This window comes from Amblyomma americanum, chromosome 1, assembly GCF_052857255.1.
Source record: "Amblyomma americanum isolate KBUSLIRL-KWMA chromosome 1, ASM5285725v1, whole genome shotgun sequence".
Lineage (NCBI taxonomy): Eukaryota > Metazoa > Arthropoda > Arachnida > Ixodida > Ixodidae > Amblyomma > Amblyomma americanum.
In genome coordinates, this window is record NC_135497.1 from 95,972,308 (window position 1) to 95,992,418 (window position 20,111).

General features: G+C 42.4%; 1 protein-coding gene across 2 annotated transcripts in view; it reads left to right on the forward strand.

The window, feature by feature from the left end:
• Positions 1-20,111, forward strand: part of sl (small wing phospholipase C gamma 1) — a 102,921-nt gene that overhangs the window by 71,804 nt on the left and 11,006 nt on the right. The window contains exon 32 of one of the 2 annotated variants that reach the window (XM_077646263.1): positions 8,931-8,969. The exons of the other annotated variant lie outside the window; for it this stretch is intronic. Coding sequence (XP_077502389.1) covers positions 8,931-8,952 — 22 coding nt within the window. The 3' untranslated portion in view covers positions 8,953-8,969. The remainder of the gene's footprint in view (positions 1-8,930; positions 8,970-20,111) is intronic. 2 annotated transcript variants of the gene reach the window in all.

A 20,111-nucleotide genomic window follows, 5' to 3' on the forward strand; every position in this document is an offset into this window, starting at 1 on the left:
GCTGGACAAGATCTGGCAGCATCGGGGCAAAATACATGCGCTTTCAAAAAGCATGCAGGCAATGTAACCCCTCCAATGCTTGTAACTAGTCGAAATATCCAAATTTTGTCAAGCTACAGCGCCGATGGTAATTGTGTTTTCGAAATTTTAAAAGCTGATATGGCTATTACTAATGGCCGGCTACAAATCTCTAATTGCAATGAAGTGCCTATCGATAATAGTTCAAAAATTAACTATTGGAATTTAGTTAATCGCATTACTAGTTAGCATGACTCGCTTGTTTCTTGACATCCGCCAACACTGGTATTACTGTGCCACAAAAAGCTTCTGTTTAATTGAAAAAACCTATTTTTTAAAATTGGTTATCACCTTCCCTGAAACACCTGGTATGCTCTATTTGAGACAAACCTTACTGGACCTTGTAGCACCTTGAGCTTATGGGCTCAGCTTAACAGAGGCTCTTGAAAATATACGAATGTATATAAGCAACTAAGCACTGTTTGTAAACAAAAAAAAACATGAGGGAAGCGTATATAAAGTTTGCAACAAAACTCTCAAGCACTGTGGAAATAAAAAATTTTCACAAATTTTAAACAGAGGCTGCAGTCATCCATCTGTTTTTGGTTGAGGTTTTAGCGGTTCTTTATGACAGCAGCCTATTTATTTAATTGTAGGGCACGTGCCCTATGTTTGCTGAAGGCTGCTTACAACCCTCATACCGATGAAATAATTTTTACTGTGGTTGAAGAGCAAAACATGCTTAATTATGTCTCTCTAAGCCCACCTGCAGTGTCACAATTTACCACAACCTCACTCGTGTGCGTGGGAAACTGCAAGCGTTTACCTACTGTGCACAACTCAGGGAGAAGATAAACAGTCTCTGAGGTCAGATATTTAGGGGAATTCCCCAAGGGGTAGTACACTTGTAATGAGGGAATAATTACTTCCTTATTACAGTCTCTGAGGTGTTCACTGTATCATATCATTCAGTTTAGCCAAGTTTTCCTTAAAGGACTCTAGTTCCTTTAAATATTATCTTACTGCTAGTTTTCTTTTTGTTTTTACAAATTGTTTGCAAATTTTTAGCGCCTTGTTTGTCTCTCCCTGTATCCTTCTTTGCTCAGGTGATCAAAACAGTTTTAGTGAAAACGAGATTAATAGTGGTTTCAATGCAAGATCTACTGAGTGAAATCAGAAAATGTGTTCATTCTTTGAAGCTTGTACCTGTTTAGAAGCTGCATTTCACAGGAAATTGGGAAATCATGGTCATGAAATGAAAAAAAAAGCTAGTGAGGAAAGCTGTGATTATTTATGAAAATAAACTTTTTGAAATATCATCTCTTTGCCAATATAAATATAACTGCCTATTAGTATGTTGTAATGGTTGTCAGAGAAAGATAAGTTCATGGGCCACTTACATACAGGGTGCAGCAGGTATTTGATGTCCACATGCAAGCAGGCACAGTGACTGCAGATAGATCATTTATGATCATTTAATGTTTTGTACAAGTTGCGTTGACATCATTCAATGAAACAGCCATCAGCTGCAGTAACAGCAATAACAGCTGTCGAAATCAAACACGGGCAGTGATGAGATGTGTCTTGGGAATGTTGAATGTTTCATCAACAACAGCTGCTCTGAGAGCCGCTATGGTGTTTTTTGGGTGCCTGTTGGACTCCCTCACAACCACGCTCCATGTGTATTAGTCCAGCGGGTTGACATCTGGGGAGCTAGGAGGCCACATGTATGGAGCAACATGGTCATGGAGATTTTCCGCCATCCATTCTGGAGTTGTATGGGCTGTGTGAGATGGTACGGAGTCTTGCTGAAAAACAATCATCCACGTGCTACAGCAGGGATTCACAACTGTGTTCAACACCTCAGTGTAACCAACGACACTGACGCTGAAGTTTGTTCAGGAGCACTTCGCTCTGGTTAGGCGGCTCTCCTTGGTTTTCTTGGACAAAAATTTTCCTCTCCGCCTAACATGAGGCTTGTAGTACCAGAGGTCCTCATAACCAGCATGTCTCCTAGTGGCCTCATTAACCTCTACCTCCCTGGCGTCCCCGCAGGGGGGCGTCTGCAGCTTGCAGGCGTTGGTGAGTGGCGACACCACGCGTTCCCGAGCATCCGCAGGGACATCCCCGCAGAGGGATGATGGTGAACGGTGCATCACCACGAACCCGAGCACCCGCGCCTCGCTGTGCGTGGCATCGCCGTGTACGGGGAAAGGGGGATCCTGGTGGTTGAGCCGATGCCGAGCGTTTGGACCTTTAAGGCCCTTCGGTGGAGGCAACACACCACTTTGGCCCCAGCTTCCTGTAGACGGCACCTCCGGCCTGACCCGACCGGGGGAAATCGGCAGTCGCCTTTTCCTGTCCTCCTCTCCATCTTTTACTTTCCTATCGTCTCTCTCACAACTCTCCTGTCTCCTCCTCTCTTCCCAGTTTTTTTCATTTCTTCATGGGCGGCTAGGGTTAACCTTGTGTGGCGAACTACCCTGGGTTTCATCATATTTGGTTATAGTTGAGGTGTACAGCTGGTATGGGCAGGACTTGCGTGCAAGTTGCTGTCCCGTCCCCTTGTTGGGCTCCGTGGTGGGTGGCTGGCACCGTGACTGAAAAACTAAATTTTTTTATGGCTCCCCTCCGTTCCCAACCTGATCGCTCTCTAAAGAGAGGGCGGAACGATGAAGATTTTTTTCAAAAAAGGAAAGTGTCATTCCCAAAATTTCATGTTATTCACAGCAAAGCTGAAGAACAACAAGCAAGACTGATTTCCCCATTCCTGGTAGCAAAGTGCCTGACAGATACCTTGGGCTTTGGGTACAAGGTATCAAAAATGGCTAGTGGCGACTTACTGCTCGAACCACGTGACACCGTCCAGCACTCGAAACTTGCAAACACTGTATCGATAGGGGAAATTCCTGTCTCCATCACGTCACACTGATCTTTGAACACAGTCCGAGCGGTCATATCAGAAATTGATTTTGTTCACCTCTCTGAAAAAGAAATGCTTGAAGGCCTTGCCGACCAAGATGTCATAAATGTTCAGCGGATAAAGATCCGGAAGGATAACAAGGAAATAGATACGAAACACATGATCCTCACTTTCAACACCAGCACACTACCTGAAAGCATTGAAGTCGGGTACCTGAAAATAAATGTAAGGCCATACTGTAAGGCCCTAACAAGCGTACTTGCCAAATCCTTCAAAAGCGTCGTTAACATTAAATTAATGTTTATATTACAATCCCGTGATCTTCTTGACATCCATCAGTGTGGGTTTAAAAAGGCGTGCTCTACAACCGACCATCTAGTCCGCCTAGAGAACACAGTCCGAGAAGCATTTATACACAAGCAACACTGCCTTGCAGTCTTTTTCGATTTAGACAAAGCCTATGACACCACATGGAGGTTTGGCATACTGCGGGACCTTGGAGACCTTGGAATCCGTGGTAGAATGCTATAATGCTTGAGTGACTTTTTGACCAACCGTTCATTTCAAGTACGCCTGGGTGCCACTCTTTCTAAGAATTTCATTCAAGAGAATGGCATGCCTCAGGGGTGCATTTTAAGCACCACGCTTTTTATAGTAAAAATGAATTCCCTAGCAAAAATAATTCCAAAGTCTATCATGTATTCTGTCTACGTCGACGATCTCCAGATTGCTTGCACATCCTCTAGCGTTACATCGTGTGAGAGGCAAATACAGATGACAGTAAATAAACTAACAACATGGGCAGACAAAAACGGTTTCAAGTTTTCTACGCAAAAGTCAGTAGCTGTTCTTTTTTCGCTTAGAAGAGGACTGCACACTGATCCCTCCCTATATTTAAGTGAAGTCCCACTACCAATTAAAGATGAGCACAAATTTCTAGGAATAACTTATGACAAAAAGCTCACATTCCTACCACACATAAACATACTCAAAAATAAAGCTTCTAAATCTCTGAATATACTAAAAGTACTTTCACGAAAACATTGGGGTTCCGATAGGACTTGTCTTTTACAGATTCGTCGCTCTGTTGTACATTCTACATTAGATTACGGATGCATAGTTTATGGATCAGCGAGGCAATCGTACCTTAAACGGCTAGACCCAGCACACAATTTAGGCTTGCGTCTTTCCACCGGTGCATACAGGACGTCACCGATAAACAGTCTTTATGTGGAAACCAACGAACCATTACTTACAGAGAGAAGAACCATGCTCACATGCTCGTACGTTTTAAAAATCCGTTCACTACCTAAACATATCTGTCACCAAATAGTCACAAAGTGCCCATCTAGAACACTATTTAACAACAAACCATTAGCTATGAGGCCACTTCTCCTGCGTTTTGAAGATATGTGCAAAAACCTCGGCGTAATGGATGCATTATACCTGGCGTTGCTCGAAGACATGGTCCACTGCCTCCATGGTTCAATTTTCCTGCAATCTGTGACCTCACTCTTGCACATTTCCGTAAAAAGCGAACTCCACAGCAACATATATTACAAGAATTCCATGCCCTTGAAGAAAAATTCAGTAGTTTTGCAGAATTTTATACTGATGGATCAAAAACAGATAGTTGCGTAGGAAGCGCAGTGGTGCGAGGAAATTCGGAGCAAATAGTAAGACTACCACAGTGTTCCTCCATCTTCACCGCGGAGTGCTACGCAGTATGTATGGCCATAGAAAAAATACTAAGTGAGAACCTCAAAAATGCTATTATTTACACAGACTCCTTAAGTGTACTTAGAGCTCTCCATTCTAAAAATGCAAGCTCCCCTCTGCTTGGCGACATCATACACAACGTAGTAACTGCCACAGCTCAAGGACAAAACCAGTTTTAGGTGAATTTAAGTCGTGTGTGCACCAAGAACGTTTCAAGGAAGTGATCTTATGCCGTCTCCGAATAGGCCACATGCACCTTACGCACAACTTCCTACTAACAAAACAAGAGAAACCTGTTTGCCAAGAATGCGGAGATGAACTCACGGTTAACCACATTTTATTCTCTTGTGTGGAACTGGAAGAACTAAGAAAAAAGCATTTCACTGAATTTTATAATAAATGCATTCCTTTTCATCCCGCACTGCTTTTAGGAGATGATGCTATTGTTGATATATCATGTGTTTTTAACTTTCTTAACGAAACAGGATTTCTCAAGAGACTAAATTTTTTACCCACTGGTTTGTTTGAATTTTAGTACACCTCAGCCACTTTCTCATGCCTGAGAAGAAAGCTGAGGCTTTTATTTTGATTGGTTGGGAGCCTCGATATCCTTCCGCAGCCAAGGAAAGCTACTGAGGTTACCCGGCCCTCTTTAAAGCTTTTATTTGTAGCCATTTATAAAATTTGTGTATGTGTTCACTGGGTAATATTAATGTTTGAGGGCCTCTAGAGTAGGGATGATTCTTACATTTCTATAATATTCAACAAAAGACTTTTCCTTTACCTTGTTCTTGGCGCACGATGGCCTCAGTTGCCTATGTGCCATAAAACACAACACAACACCTCCCTGGCGAGGGCCCTCATCATTTAATATCTGGAACATGACTGATTAATTCCGGCGGAATAAGAGCCGACAATGTCATTTCCTGTGGGAAGCAGCACCCAGGTCACCCTGGCAGCCTCTAATTCTTTCCATACTTAAAAGACAAATGACTGGGCAACCTTCAAGAATTTAAATCTCTAAATGGGAGTGGCCTGCAGTCACGGAGATGATGACTGCATGCCTCTTCATTTTCTGAGTTAGCCAAAGTTCTACACTGCTTACCTGCAGCAAAAAAGGATTTGTAACTATGATGTGTAGGATGGTGTGTCGCCTATAATGAGTGTTCTCAAATACCTGCCGCACCCTCTATGACAGGAGCATCTGTTTCAGCAACATTTACTGCATTTAGCGTTGTAATATTGCGTCAAATATCTTTCATTTGCATGTGGTTACCTTTGTTTATGCAAGATGCTTAGATGGCTTGATCATGTGAAAGCTTTGTTAAAAGCATATTTCTTTTATCATGTGTAGTGTAACGTTCTAGCAGACCTAGCAGTAAAGAAAGTTCTAGCTGGTTTCGCTTGTCACTTATATTCTTTTTCTTCTTCTCGGAACTTAAACGGCAATGTCTGGGCTAGTTGGTTGTGCATTATAGGATTGTAAAAGCATTCAAAAGACTAAGACATATGAAGACGGTGATACGAGTCAAAACGTTTTCTCTCATAACTGCGCGAAAAGCATGTATTCGTGAATAATACAACGAAACAAGCTGTTTTAGACGGAAACGAGCTAAATCTGAACAAATCGGTACGGACACACACTGTGTGTACTTTCTGCATCTTCATGTTTTGAACGCTTTTACAATCCTATGAAGAACTCAACCACTTCTCTTGCTGATTGGAAAGTTGGAAAGAGGGATGCAGTAAATGCAACAAACAAGGGAAGCATAACAGATATGGTACTCTGTGTTGTGCTGCTCTTGTTTGTTTTATTCAATTCAATATATTAAGATGCAGTAATTTCTTGCCCATGCATCACGACAGAGGGAAAAGCGTCTGTGCACAACTTTTTGAGTAACACTGAGAGTACCTTATATCTAAGTTAGCAGTGTGTCTGCAAATCACTGGCATTGGCCATGACTCCTTTGTATTGAAGAGCAATGTTTCATTGCTAGTCTGTTCGTGACTACTGCACCATGACTACCTGGTTACATAAATTATTTTTGAGATAGACTAATGCTCAAGCACATTTAGTTTTTTCTCTTATGAATACTGTTGGCCAAGAGGCCGTTACAGTGGTAAGAGACAACACAAAGAGTGATATAATCAGTTCCACATATTATCCAAAAGGTACTGAGTTGACGACATTCCACAAATTAATCTGATGGTCAGGCAGAGGCCTGAGGTTTCAGAGGTAGCTGTGTACACTATAAAATGTTGTAATGGCTTTTTCTGAATAGTATTCTAAACAGCATATAGTTTTTGTTATACCTCTTGAAAAAGCAAACCGAGTTTAGTTCTTCCTGTTGCCACATGTATATGTAGAAAGTGGCTTGGACACTATTCACATGCTATTATTGTTTGCCTTCTTGATGGTTTTAATAACTTTGTGTCGCATTTGTGGTGTCTGCTAGACTTGCAGGTGATTGCGCTGCCACAAAATGAGTAGTGATTCAGGGGAGATGCGGGTCTTGAAATGATAAAAAAAATTCTAAAATTTTGATTTTGCAAAAATGGCATATTTGCGATCAATATACACTTGTCAAGTTCCTGCCTAAAAAGTCTAAGGTCTCAATTCGACCTCCAACTACTAAAATATCTATATATTTCGTGCCTACGAAGCCTGGAAATGGCGATTTCGGAGCGAAATGCAGCAGGACTTCGCATCCGTCAGTTTTCACGACTGCGTCCACAATGGCTGCCATCTTTGTTTTTTTTTAAAGCTGGGCCCCTTCTCCACTACCTGGTATTACTCACTAGTGTGAAATATTTTTGGAATGTCCGCATTCTGCTGTTATTTGAGGCGTCTACAACGGCCTGTGAATGGTTGGCGCGTGCACTTCAAATGAGATTTTCTCAGCTTCGCATTTTTTGCCAGCATGACTATCCTTACAGAAATTTTTGTTCTGTTTTTATGGTGCAATTTTAGTTAACCTTATACCGTTGAATTCAGAAAGAACTAAACTTTGGAGCTATGCTGTTTTTGTTTAGCTGAGTCAAGCATTTGAAATTTTGTGAACCATATTGTCACCTAACTATACTTCATAATTATGGTGCTTAGACAAAATATAACACTTTTATATGATTATTACTTCAACAACAATAGAATTAACATAGCTCCAGATGGCTCCAATATAAATAGCATAGCTACAGTCCCATTTCAATCGAAAGCAAAAAATATAGAATAAAAGTGTCTTAACGGCTCGTGAGAATTTAACTAATTAGGCTTCAGTTATTTTCCTGTAGTATGGAAACTAATTGAGATATACTGGAACTAATTATTTTTGAAAACATGAAGAATAAACACATATACACACCAAATTTCATTACGGTATCTTTAATACTAAAAATATTCATTTAAAGACCCACGTCTCCCCTTTAAACGTTTGTTTGGTACCCATTGTGTAGTACCTTTTTTGTGATTTTGTGATGCAGCTGTCAGGTGCAGCATAGGGCATATTTTCAATATATATTGCATTCCCGCAGTAACCCTTGACAGAGATACAATTTTGCCTTGTACCAAACAGTGCAGAAAAGGATAATGGGCAGAAGAATGACTAGAATGCAGTTCTTCTGTCTGTGTCTTCTTTTCTGCTCTCTTAGGTGCCCCTATGCCCCTGCACATTTTTTTTTTTCTCTTTTAAATTATGTCGTTAATAATGTATATTATGTTTAGCTTCACTTCTCATTTCTATTTTTGTAGACATAATCCTTATGAGCATCTGAACTTGCATCATCTGTAACTAGTTGCAATAGAGTTGCAACAGCAGTTGCAGTAGAGGAGACATGTGTTTAATGCTAACAAGTTTTCATAGGCTGTATTCATGTGAAGGTATGTAGTGCATTTAGTTTAGTCGAAAGTATGAGTCAGTCACACTGACACACAGATCCACTGCACAATGGGTGCCTTGATGCACCTAAATGGCTCCAGCTTGTTCCAGTGGACCACATCTGCTCTAAAGCAATGGCTTTTCTTGAGCACATGCTTACATTGTCTTCAACTTACTGTTACCTAATAACCTACACAGTCTAATGTAGCTAATGTGAATGCACCCTTCATGTTTCAGCATGTTTTTTTTTTTTTTTTATGCAAGGTATTCATGTTCAATAGCACCGTTGTTTTCTTTTCTAAATTTTGTTTATGTACAAAGGCAAAGTGCAAGGTTGTTGTTCCTCTACATTTCTCAGTTTTCATTCATGTCTTTCTCTTTCTCTCTTCCTTCTGAAGGACCACATTCACTGCACTTTAATGACATCGATGCCAAAGGTTCGTGGCCTGTTGTGGTGCTCCAAATCTTTTTGTGTCTCTCTGTTGCATTGTGTAACTTTTTTTTTGAACTCGTATGGTTTCAGATGTAACAGTACCTGCAGAAATGTTTCCAGTTAACTCTGGTACCTCAGAGAAACAAAATTAAATTGGAGATAAAGAGGGAAGAATTTATTGAAAAAGGTCGGCTTGGGGGCCCAGCTAGGGTAAGGAAGGTAGAGTGGGTTCAATGTATCAAGACCTTCAAAATAATTTTGGTGCCTCCGCAAGTATTCATCTTTCTAACACTAACAATCTTGCAACTGCAATTACTGTGGTCATCATAAAGTTAAAAGGCATCTGCATCAGAAAATATATTGCAAGTAGTCACAATTAATGTTAGGTTGCACACAAGTACCATGTATGTCAACAAAACTTAGCAGTGCAATACACATTGTGGGTTAAAAGAGTAAGTGCATTAATTGGCGCACAATGGGTACTCTACTTAAAAGGGTCATTGCCTTAGATATTTCTCTAATTTTTTTTGCTTCATGCTTTTTAAAAAGCTATGTATACATTTGGTTTATTATCGTTTCACCCAAGGAAGAACCAACATCAAGGCATTGCTCATGTGCTTGAGGGGTGAAACTAATGCACAGTTTTTGGTGGCCATGTCATATAAGTAAAAGCAGCTTAATTTAGCACTTAACAAAACAATAAAAAAATTTCCCTTTTCGTTACTGGCGGTGTAGGAAAAAGTTCAGCTAGAATTCACTTAGTGCAAACGAAACATCTTATGGTGTTTCCTTAATAGCATTGTCTTTTTTTAAACAATTTTTTTCTTGGCACTAAAGAAATGGCTAGAAATTTAGATATTTGATGGCTTGAATGCCACATTTGAACTTGCCAGCTTGGTTATCAGTAGCCTGCGTTTAGCCATTACTATGTTGTACTTTGGCTGGCTCGGTAGCTTTTACATGCAACGCATCAACAAGGCCATATTCTTTTCTTCCTCCAGTTTTTCATATGCTTTGAGTGAATGGTGAACAAGATTTCGAGTAACGATATCTTTTTGGGAAATGTGCAACTTAGTACGTGTTTCGGCACTCTCATATTTTTAAACAAAAATGTGCATATGTATCTGTAGGTGGAAAATTTTGAAATATTGCAATATGACTCATAACAAAATAAGAACTGTGTAGTGGTGCTCCGTGGCATATGGCAATGCTGCCACATCTTTTTGTCACTCCAAGAATTTTGGCTGTAGTTAGTGGTGTCATGACAACGCTTCTAATAGTAATACTGCAGCAGAAGCAAGATGGCATAATTAATAATCTTGGTCACAGTTGGAAAAATATTGGATGTGAATGTTTACGCTTAATCATTTTGTAGTATTCATGTTCTGTAAAGTGTATTTTTGTTATAAAGTTTTGTATATCTGTGCTGTTTGGTGATACAAGAAGATTCCCACCCTAGTGGCATTAAATACAAGGTGACAGCAAAAAACCAGTGGCACATCCTCACTGGCTTGTCTGTTCTACCACTACTTGGAATGAGCACTAATTTTTTTCACTGCAAGTGCTGATGCATCCAGCCGTAGCACCTCACTTGGCACACTTGCCACTAACCTAGCGATCACGTGGATCACCAAGAGTTGCCTTTCATTTGTTGCTGAATGCGCAGCTATGTGGCCTTTTTTTTTAGGGCTTGTTTTTTATTTCCATAGCAGCAGCATATTTTAGTGAATGGCGCTCGGCATTTTGATTACATGTCTGATCTCAAAACCACACGGGATCACTTGATTGCCGTGTGTTTGAGTACATTTGGCTTGCAATCATCACAAAGCCTGGTTGTGGAGTGGAGCAATGTACAGATGCTGGCTTCCTTTCACATGATAACCTGATACAATGCCAGTGTGTGATTTTTGCTCTGTTTCATTAATGATCAATGGATGGTTGTTTTATTTTTATGAAGTAGGCTGAACAACTGTTGCTTGCATCGCTTGACTCTTACACAGTTTTGTACAAATGGCCCATGATGACAAGTGTCTTGTAAAGTAATGGCAGTCCCTGGTTCATCTCAAAATTCAAATGTGGGCTGCACTACTCATCAAGATAGGCAATAACAAGTTGCAGAGCATTTTTAGTGCATCTTGATGTACATTACTACTCTCTATTGATAACATCTCACCATGCCATATAATGGTTCTTTTATTTTTCTCTAAATTCACAAGTGACATTAAAACATTGATACATGCACTTATAGATGACAAAGTAAGCATGCAGTAGTAGAGGAAGAAGTTGGTTGCCTCTCATGGTGCACAAACCTGGGAACTCAGTAACGTCGTGGAGGAAGGCAACAGCTTTACCCTTGACACGGTGCTGAAATTTGTTTGCAAAGTTGGTCAGGAGGGCGTGGGTACGGCTGTCTTGTAGTTGGACGAGACCTCTAGTAATGGCAAGTCCCCCACTCAAGCAGGAGCAGAGTATGGCCGTCCACCAGGCCCTCGTAGCCGTGAAATAGGTCGGTCCACACGAGTACCAGTACACTGCACCATGACATCATTCTTAACAATGCATAGAGCATTGCTGCAGGGATCTGGGGAGTCAAAGCGGGCCATGGCCCTTTTGGTTGAGAACGTGGCACGTGCGTCCTGCAAATCAATCTCAGCGCCGTTCGCCTGCGGGAAGTCGATGCCCGGGATCGAGTCTCTGGGTCGTTCTGGAAGTGCGACAAATTCACCGACGTATGTGAAACCAGGAATGCCAACTCTAGCTGTGCTCGTGCCCACAGGGTGAATTAGGTGGCCGTCAGAAGTGCTGACATGGGTCCCCATCCACTGTGTCAGGACCTTCTCAAGTTCTCGAGCAAAGGCACTGCTCATTACATAAAATCAGCACCAGTATCAAGCAGCACGGTAACCTAAATGCCATCAATAGTTACGCACAAATCAGATGCAGCGTATCGGATACTGTCGCTGCCTGACTCTGTCCATGTATCGTCGGGTGGGAAGGTGGGTTGCGATGGAGATTCTTGACACGTCCTGACATCAGTGGTCTTGCCTCCAGAGGTCACTGGTGTCAGTTTTCCCGACGCTTACTCGGCGAACGATGGCCAGCAGAGTTGTTCTGGGGGCTGGGGCTGGAAGCGCGGTAGTGGAGAGGCAAAGGCGAATAGGCCTCACACCATCCAGAGTAGACGGGGTTCTGGCACGTCCAGAGATGCTGTTCAATCACATAAGGTCTTTTGCCATTTTGAGGACAGGATACATCGGGTCGGAAACCGCGAAAACCCATTTATCGGTACATACATATTCGGTAGAGAAGACCGGCCTCCCCACAGTGGTAGCAGAGAGGCCTGTGGTCCAGCATACGCCACAAATCCGAAATTCGAGGGTGTGACACAGCCGGAGCAAGTGCAGTAGCATGATATGGGCCGATGTTGCTCACAGCAGACGTCAGAGTAATGGAACCATAGCCAGACGTGCGGTGTACAGCAGATGTGTACATAGGTCTGTCGTCGCAATGGGGCGGCTTATCGGGGACATGAGGTTCCTGTGCAAGCTGCCGCACTTCGTCTCTGGTGACTTCGGTCAGCGCTGCCAGCAGCGCATCCTGAGGCAGACGGGACTGTTAGTTTTTCCCGGACAACAGACCGAATGAGTTTGTGCAAGGCGTCTGCACTGCCGCCGAGGCATGACGAAAAGGCTTCGGGCGCCATGCTGTTGATGTCCTGATTGTATTGCAGGGCCTGTTGTTGGAGTGTTGTCTTCATGGTGATTGCCTCTGTAAGAAATTCTGCAACAGTGAGGGGAGGGCTGCACACTAGTACCGCGAATAGCTCCTGCTTAGGTTCACGCATCAGATGGCGAAGCTTCTTTTTCTCCGCCATGTTGGGATCGGCACGCTTGAAGCCATGTCTTGAAATGCGTTGTGCAATGTTTGTGTGCTGGTTTCTGAAGTCCAGGGCAGCTTCAGCTTTCTCTCGGCAGTCGGCGTTGGAGAAGGTGGTCAGGAGATTGCAGCAAAACATCTCCCAGGTGGGAAGGGTACCCTCGTGGTTTTCTAGCCACTTCCCGGCAGTCTCTTGAAGTGCGAAGTACATGTTATTGAGCTTATGCTCATCACTCCAGCCGTCGTGGCAGGCGACCCACTCGAAGGTCTCCAGACAATATTCAGCGTCTTCAGACATGTCACAGTGAAAAGATGGTGGTGTTCGCGGCGGGTGGCAAAGGATTGTTGGCGGGGGCCTGGTGTCAGTGGCTATGGCAGTGGGACTTGACGGTCTAGGCTGTGTCGTCCTTGTGGGGGTGGGAAGCGGCCCGAATCCAGGCGACTCTTCCCATAGGCGGCGGACAAGTTGCTGGTGAACCTGTGTCGGTTCCATATTTATGCTAGAAGGCTTGCACTGGTCGGGAAACGTACCCAGCACTGCTCCACCAGAATGTAATGTACAGCACTGAAGCAGAGCAGAAAGAACTGCAGTGGTCCCTAAGTGATCCAAGAGCGCGAGCGAGAGGCAACCAACTTCTTCCTCTACTAACGCGTGCTTACTTCGTCGTCTATAAGTTCACATATCAATAGTATATAGATTTCTGCTGTAATGTCCATGCACATACAGTCGAACCCGGATATATTGAACTTGAAGTGGATCTCAAAATAGTTTGATATATCGATAATTCCGTATATAAAACACTGCAGTAGGCAAGCTTATCTTTAACCTAGAAGTAAAAATGCACTGCACCCACGCTAGTGGCAAGCTTCTTGCCATGGCATGCTGCCCGGTGGCATGCTAGCAGCCCACAAGCTGTGTTGCTAGTCCTAGCCTTCTTCGCATTGAAGCTTCAGCAGACAGTGGTTTGTAACTAGCCACTGCATAACTTATGGTGTCTAACCCTGCTATGAGTGCACTATAAATAGAACAATCGGTCATTAAAGTTAGGGTGCAGTTGATGTCTGCAACGCCTTCAGCAGCTAAGTGAGCAACGCATGCCAGGCAGGAGCTGCCGCTAGCCTTTAGTTACAGTTACATTGGTTTCACCTCGTGAGAGCGATGTAGCTTGAAATGAATACAAGTGATCGAAGGCTTACCCTCAAGTATACCCTACATTCATTTCATCACACGGTTTTGCAGTGCCAGTGCAGCCACCAGGTGCTAAAGGCTGTGCAGCCAACTTGTCTCCACCTGTGAAAAGTGATCAAAGAGCGTTGTTTAGAGAAGCACCATTTGCATGGGCATGGCGCACAGTTCGATACATTGAACGACTGATGAAACTGATTTCGATATATTGCGTGACTTTCGTATTAATTTACACAGAATTTTCGAGGGGATAATCTATGTGTTCGATGTAGCCAGCAATTCTAATTGTACAAGTTCGACATATTCGGGCTGGACTGTACTTAAGATGCATGAGCGAGCATTCAAGATGCAGGAACACCTATTTATCACCTATTTAATTAGTGCTTATCATGTAGACAGAGTGTGAACAACATGAGGAATGCAAGGCATGATATGTTTATGCATATGAAGAGACTGCTGGCTACAGTATGCTGCTGCTAGTATTCTGCATGAATCAGCTGTTAAAAATTATAGAAGAAATAAACCTGTGCCATGCATCAGTTTTACAAAAAAAAAAGAAGAAATGGATATTTTGCATCACTTGAGTCATTTGAATGTTTTGGTTGAAGAAGAGAAAAGGGTGAGTCATCCATTTGGTGAAAAAAAAGTTCAGGGGAATAGAAAATTTTTCTGATAGTAGGGATGCATTTCAGCAAATTATGTGCTGGCTTTAACTGTTCAGTGGGATAATATAAATGTAAATGACTTAGATATACAGCACACTACCATTTAGACAAACTCTCTGGTAATACGAACAGTGCAAGACCATTTGGTTGGTTTTCCACAGGATTCAGTGTAAAAAAAGTCCACTTAAGGCAGGGGTCCACAATGCGGCCACTGGCCATTTTTGACAATGTTTGCGCAATCGCTGTACTACTCCCGTTTACGACAGAAAACAAGTTTTAGCTCATTAGAAAGATAAACATATTTATGCTTAATTGGTGTGCGTTGCTAATAGCAATAATTGTTGGTATGATTTGAGTGAGCAAAAATGTAGTACATAAAACAATTCGACTTTCCTGCTTGCGTGCAGTGTTTTGAAAAATTGCTGCCCCCCAAAAAAGACAGTGATGCTTCTGCAGCGTTGAAATGAAATGTTAATCTCGGTATGTTTGTAGTGATCAAAAATGACAAAAATAAGGCATGTTAGAGGCCTAATAGGTTTCCGTCAAATTGACAAAACACATGCCTATTTAACACATGTGTGGCACATCCACGTTTCAGTGCATGAAATATTTCTTTGAGCTGCATGTAGTAGTTCTTTAGTTTTCAGCGTTCAAGGTTTTCCTCTTATTACTTGATTTATTTTATCTCCAGAAAAAAAAACTTAATTGTACCTAGAACTCTGTGTGTTTCACGAACATTCAAAACAACTTTCACACCTTTTGCTGTCACGGTGTGCATTTTGTAAATATGTCTTAAAAAATGATAGCAGGCATCAGGTGCAAAGAATACATTTACTGAGTAGTTTTTGCTTGCTGCAATGCTTTCTTTGTTAATTCAAAGGTGGACACTGAGTTTGCACAAATGAACACTGGCTGACCGTTGCATCTTGGCCTCCAGCAGCCCTCCCCTTTCTTGCTTTACACGGGTCAGTGTCATACACTGTCCTAGTGATTTTAAGTATTTGGTGTTGTGGTTGCTGGTGGTCTCTTTTTTTTCTCAAGTTCAGTTTGAACTGTAAACAATGATCGGCCCCTTTTCTTCACCAAAGTCTTTCAATTTGAAAGCAAAGGTTGCTTGCGAAGGAAGACTTGAATGGGAGAAGGTCAAGTTGCTTTTTTGTTGGCACGCCAACAGTATAGCTGCCCCGGCAATGCAGTAGCCAGGCGTTAACCACTGCCATGGCCACGAAGTGAAAGAACAACCAATTGTAGTCTTTCTTAGACGTCAGAGAAATCCTGCATTTCGACATCAGTTCAAGTAAATCAACACCACCCATGTATCAGTAGTATGTGGCAGCAGTCGCTGGCTGGGGCACATTACGGGTTTCTTATTCCTTCCTACCATATGCCTTGCACTGTCCTATTGGGATAGCACTGCCAAATGTACTGGATAGTGTTGCTGCTTGGCTTCTGAACTTCCCCTTCCCTTTTTTTCATCTCAGCATCACTGGCAAGATTGCTGCTAGGAATATATGTCAGGTCCCCTGAGTTGATGTCCTCACTATCAGTAACATCCGTGTCATGAGGATGGCTGCTGTCATAGTTGCTGTCGTTATCACTAAGACAACTTTTGTTTTCACAGCCCTTTTTCTATAAAAATTGTTCAGGTCCATCTGGAAACATTAAAAAGGTGTCTGTTAGCTAATATAACGCAATTTCTTTATGCTGCATGACAATTCAAGTAGCAAAGAAACCGCCTCAAAACAATTCCTTATAGCCTGTTGATGCAGAAAGTGACATGCTGTTCCCAACATAGTTTAACCACCAGTATTACGACACCACTTTCTTCTTTTAACTGATCACGTTATATAGAAGCAAATGAACTGAAATACATTTTTTTCTCACAATTCATCAGCTTACCACATTCCTCAAATGATAAAAGTGGACAGAGACGAGTGGGACTCGTGCTCTGTTTCCTCCATGCAAACAACAGCGTGCAGAACTTAGTCTATCAGACATGAGTTTGACCCCTGCTGTTATGTGGTTGCCAGGCACCTACAAATATTGTCTGAAGCCAGCATATTGTTATTCATGCATTCTAGCCTAATGAAGAAGCCCACAAACGGTTCATAGCAAATTCGCTCCAGCAGTCTATGCTATGCTATGCTGTTCAACACAACAGCTCCTTGTTGTCATTTTCCGTTTACACTTGCAATAGCTGCACCTTCAAAATTTTATTTTACAAGTGCGGCCATAGCTATTTTCAGCAGCTGAGTCGATGTCAGTGCACGTTAAAGAACCCCAGGTGGTCGAAATTTCTGGAGCCCTTCACTACGGCGTCTCTCATAGCCTGAATCGCTTTGGGACGTTAAACCCCCATAAACCATAAACCGTGTTCACTTCAGTACAAAGGCCTCTCCCAATAACTTCCAGTTACTCTGAATTTGTCACAAAACTTGATAACATGGCCAGCTTCAGCCATATTATTGTACCGAAATTTTAAGCTTGTTACTCCATCTGACTCTTGGCTGCACATGAGTTGAAATGCACATTTTAACACATGGTTGGAGCATAATGAGGACCATTACTGAGTCCTTTCTGCATGCGAGCAGGATACGCCGAGCAGAAAAATTAATTTCCCAAGTATTCAGGACAAAGATGAGTAAGGGATGAGGAAAAAAAAGCTTTCAGGCTTGTCGCCCTCCTCCGGTGCAAAGAAGTGAGTACAATAGTTGCACTGTGCCCCTTTGTACCACTCACAGGTTAAGATGGGTCACGTGAGCACGCAGGGCACATTCTGAACAGCTCCCACCTCCCAGAACTCCTGATAACCTCATTGGCCAGTGGGTGAACACTGTAGCTTTTGGTGATGACACACTGTGCCAACAGTGGTCCTGTTTACTCTGGATGAAATCCCCATTCCTCTGTCCCTGTAAATACTTTGCATCCTATAGTAAAGTTTGGATAGAGAGGATAAGTAAATTTCACTTACTGAAGGCAGGGTAAAGACCAGGTTTCGGTATGGGAGATGAAAACCACAAGTAAGGGTATTTGCCAAGCTCTGGGACAGGGTGGCCGCAGCTGGCACAGGACAAGGGTAATTGGAGATATATGGGAGAGGCCTTTGTCCTGCAGTGGGCATAGTCAGGCTGATGATGCTGATGATCGGTATGATGGACAGTGTTGAACTGAAGTGCTTTCGACCCACTTTTCATTTCATTTCAAATAAGCAGTTCAGTTCTGATTAAGCTCTGAAGGTAAAAAAAAGTTATTGTGATTGTAAAGGTAGAAGACTTAGGTGCACTTATTTGAATAAAGAACAATTTTCTAATGTGATGTTTGTTTTAAACTTCATAAAATAATGAACACTGTACACTTTATGTTGTACATGTGAAATCTTTCAGTGCAGACAGAGAAGGCTTGCTTTAGCTCGTGTATGTGGAAAGTCTACTGGGTGCGACTTGCTGGAATCAGGTGGATTTTTTTTTTTTTCTGCAGGACTTTAATGTTCCTTGGTACTGGTTGCCTAGCCATGTTGCCTAACATTACATGACTGACACGACTCACAATGCATGGAAAGAAAAACAGAAAAAAGTTTTAATGATATTCCCTGCACACACTAAATTGGTGCACTCAGCATTTACCACTGCTACAAAATGTTCAGTTTTTTTTTTATATATATATGCAAATTATAGCTCAACGTGCTTCTCATGTCATCTCACTAGGTTTTGCAAGGTGATGCCAAACATGTTGCACATCACCTTGTGCTCATCATATATGCAGGTGATGTTGCACAATGCTGCAGGGTTGTGCCACAGAACGAGAAAGAGAAAATAAAGTTATTGAGAAAGGCAGAGAGGTCGGCCTGTGGAAACATGACCCTGACCGGCTACTCCACATGTGGGAAGGGTGAAGGAAGAAAGGGGGAGGTAAAGTGCAAATGGAAAGTCATGATGTCATAATACAATGAGATGTCCACGCTCACACTGGCTGACACTCGTCTCTCGCGGAGGTTTTAATGCATAGCACTCGCGGACCATGTCTTGTACACACAGACACACATCACTTAGACATAGTTCAGAGATGGGCCTCCATTAACATGAAACTTAGAAGACTCTCGTATGGTAACACAGCTTGCGTAATGTTACTGGTACAGTCCACGTAAAGCTGCAAAGACGGGCTGTTGCCACACGCACATGTCCTGGTGCTGTCTGCAGTATAATTCATGTAGTCTATGCACAGCACCCACGCATAATTCAGAGTGGTGTCTAGGCCTTTGTCAGAAAGAAACTTGAGAACAGCCTTCATCGCTTGCCAGCCAGTTTCACCCTTGTGCCTAAGAGAGTTCCCTCAGAGGGCAAGAGTCCAACCATTGGAAGTTAGCTTCCAGTGCTCTCCTCGCGTCAGTGTTGTGAGGGCACTGGCAAAGATTGTGATAAATTGTCTCTGGAATGTCGCTGTGCAAGAAATTTGGACTAGCTTGTTGAGGTTGTGTTTGGTGTATGCGACGCCAAGTTATTACTGATGGTACAGAGTCCCTTGGCACCACATGACCTTAAATGGTAGGTGAAGTCTAAAACCTGCACCAAGTCTAGAGATGGCCCACATCGTTCCTGTGTAACTGCATGGCAGCTTGCATTGAATGCGCCACTAAGGCTGCATCGTTGCTTCTCAAAAATGCTACTTTGATGGAAGCGTCATTTAGGTTACAGGTGTGGTCAAAAGTGACGAAAGAGCCAGCAAATACATCTTTCTGTTTAACTTTGAGCTGCTCTGCTTTTCCAAAATCTTTGGCCCCAGTCAGTTTGTATAATTCAGGAGGGAGGTTGCCTGGAGACCCTCTTCCTGAATTTTGCCACAAGGCCTACCTTCCTTCAAACTTCTATAAATGCCTTAGCATTGCAGCCGCCTGCTACCTTACAGGATGGCAGATCTCAAAAATGTATTCCCTTTTTTACAAGTGAGGTCACACGGTTTGGACTCATTTGGCTAATGCATGGACAAAAAGAAGCTGTGTAGAATGTTGACTTGAACCAAAAACCTTTACTTTTTCTTTCGGCTTTGTTCCAGAGTAAAAGGTTTATAACATTCAGGTTTTTGATTTACATAAAACTTCTCTTTTTATTTGATTCTGGTTCGATATTCTGCACGTAGACTGGAGCCATCAACATGTGCATCTAGTACTGACACTTTAGCTTATAGTTAAAACTAAGATTGTTTTAATGCGAAAGCATTAGATGGCTATGTTGGCACCAGAAGTGTCAGCAAAATGTGTTGCCAGAAGTTAGCCCCCTGTGATGTCACTGGGGTCCTTGTTCACCAATTCTGATATCGTTAATGGTAGTTGGTGATAGCGATGATGATGATAGCAATAGTGATAGTCGGTGACAGTGGCGATGATGATAGTAATTATGATGATGCGATCGCAAGAAATGTCGTG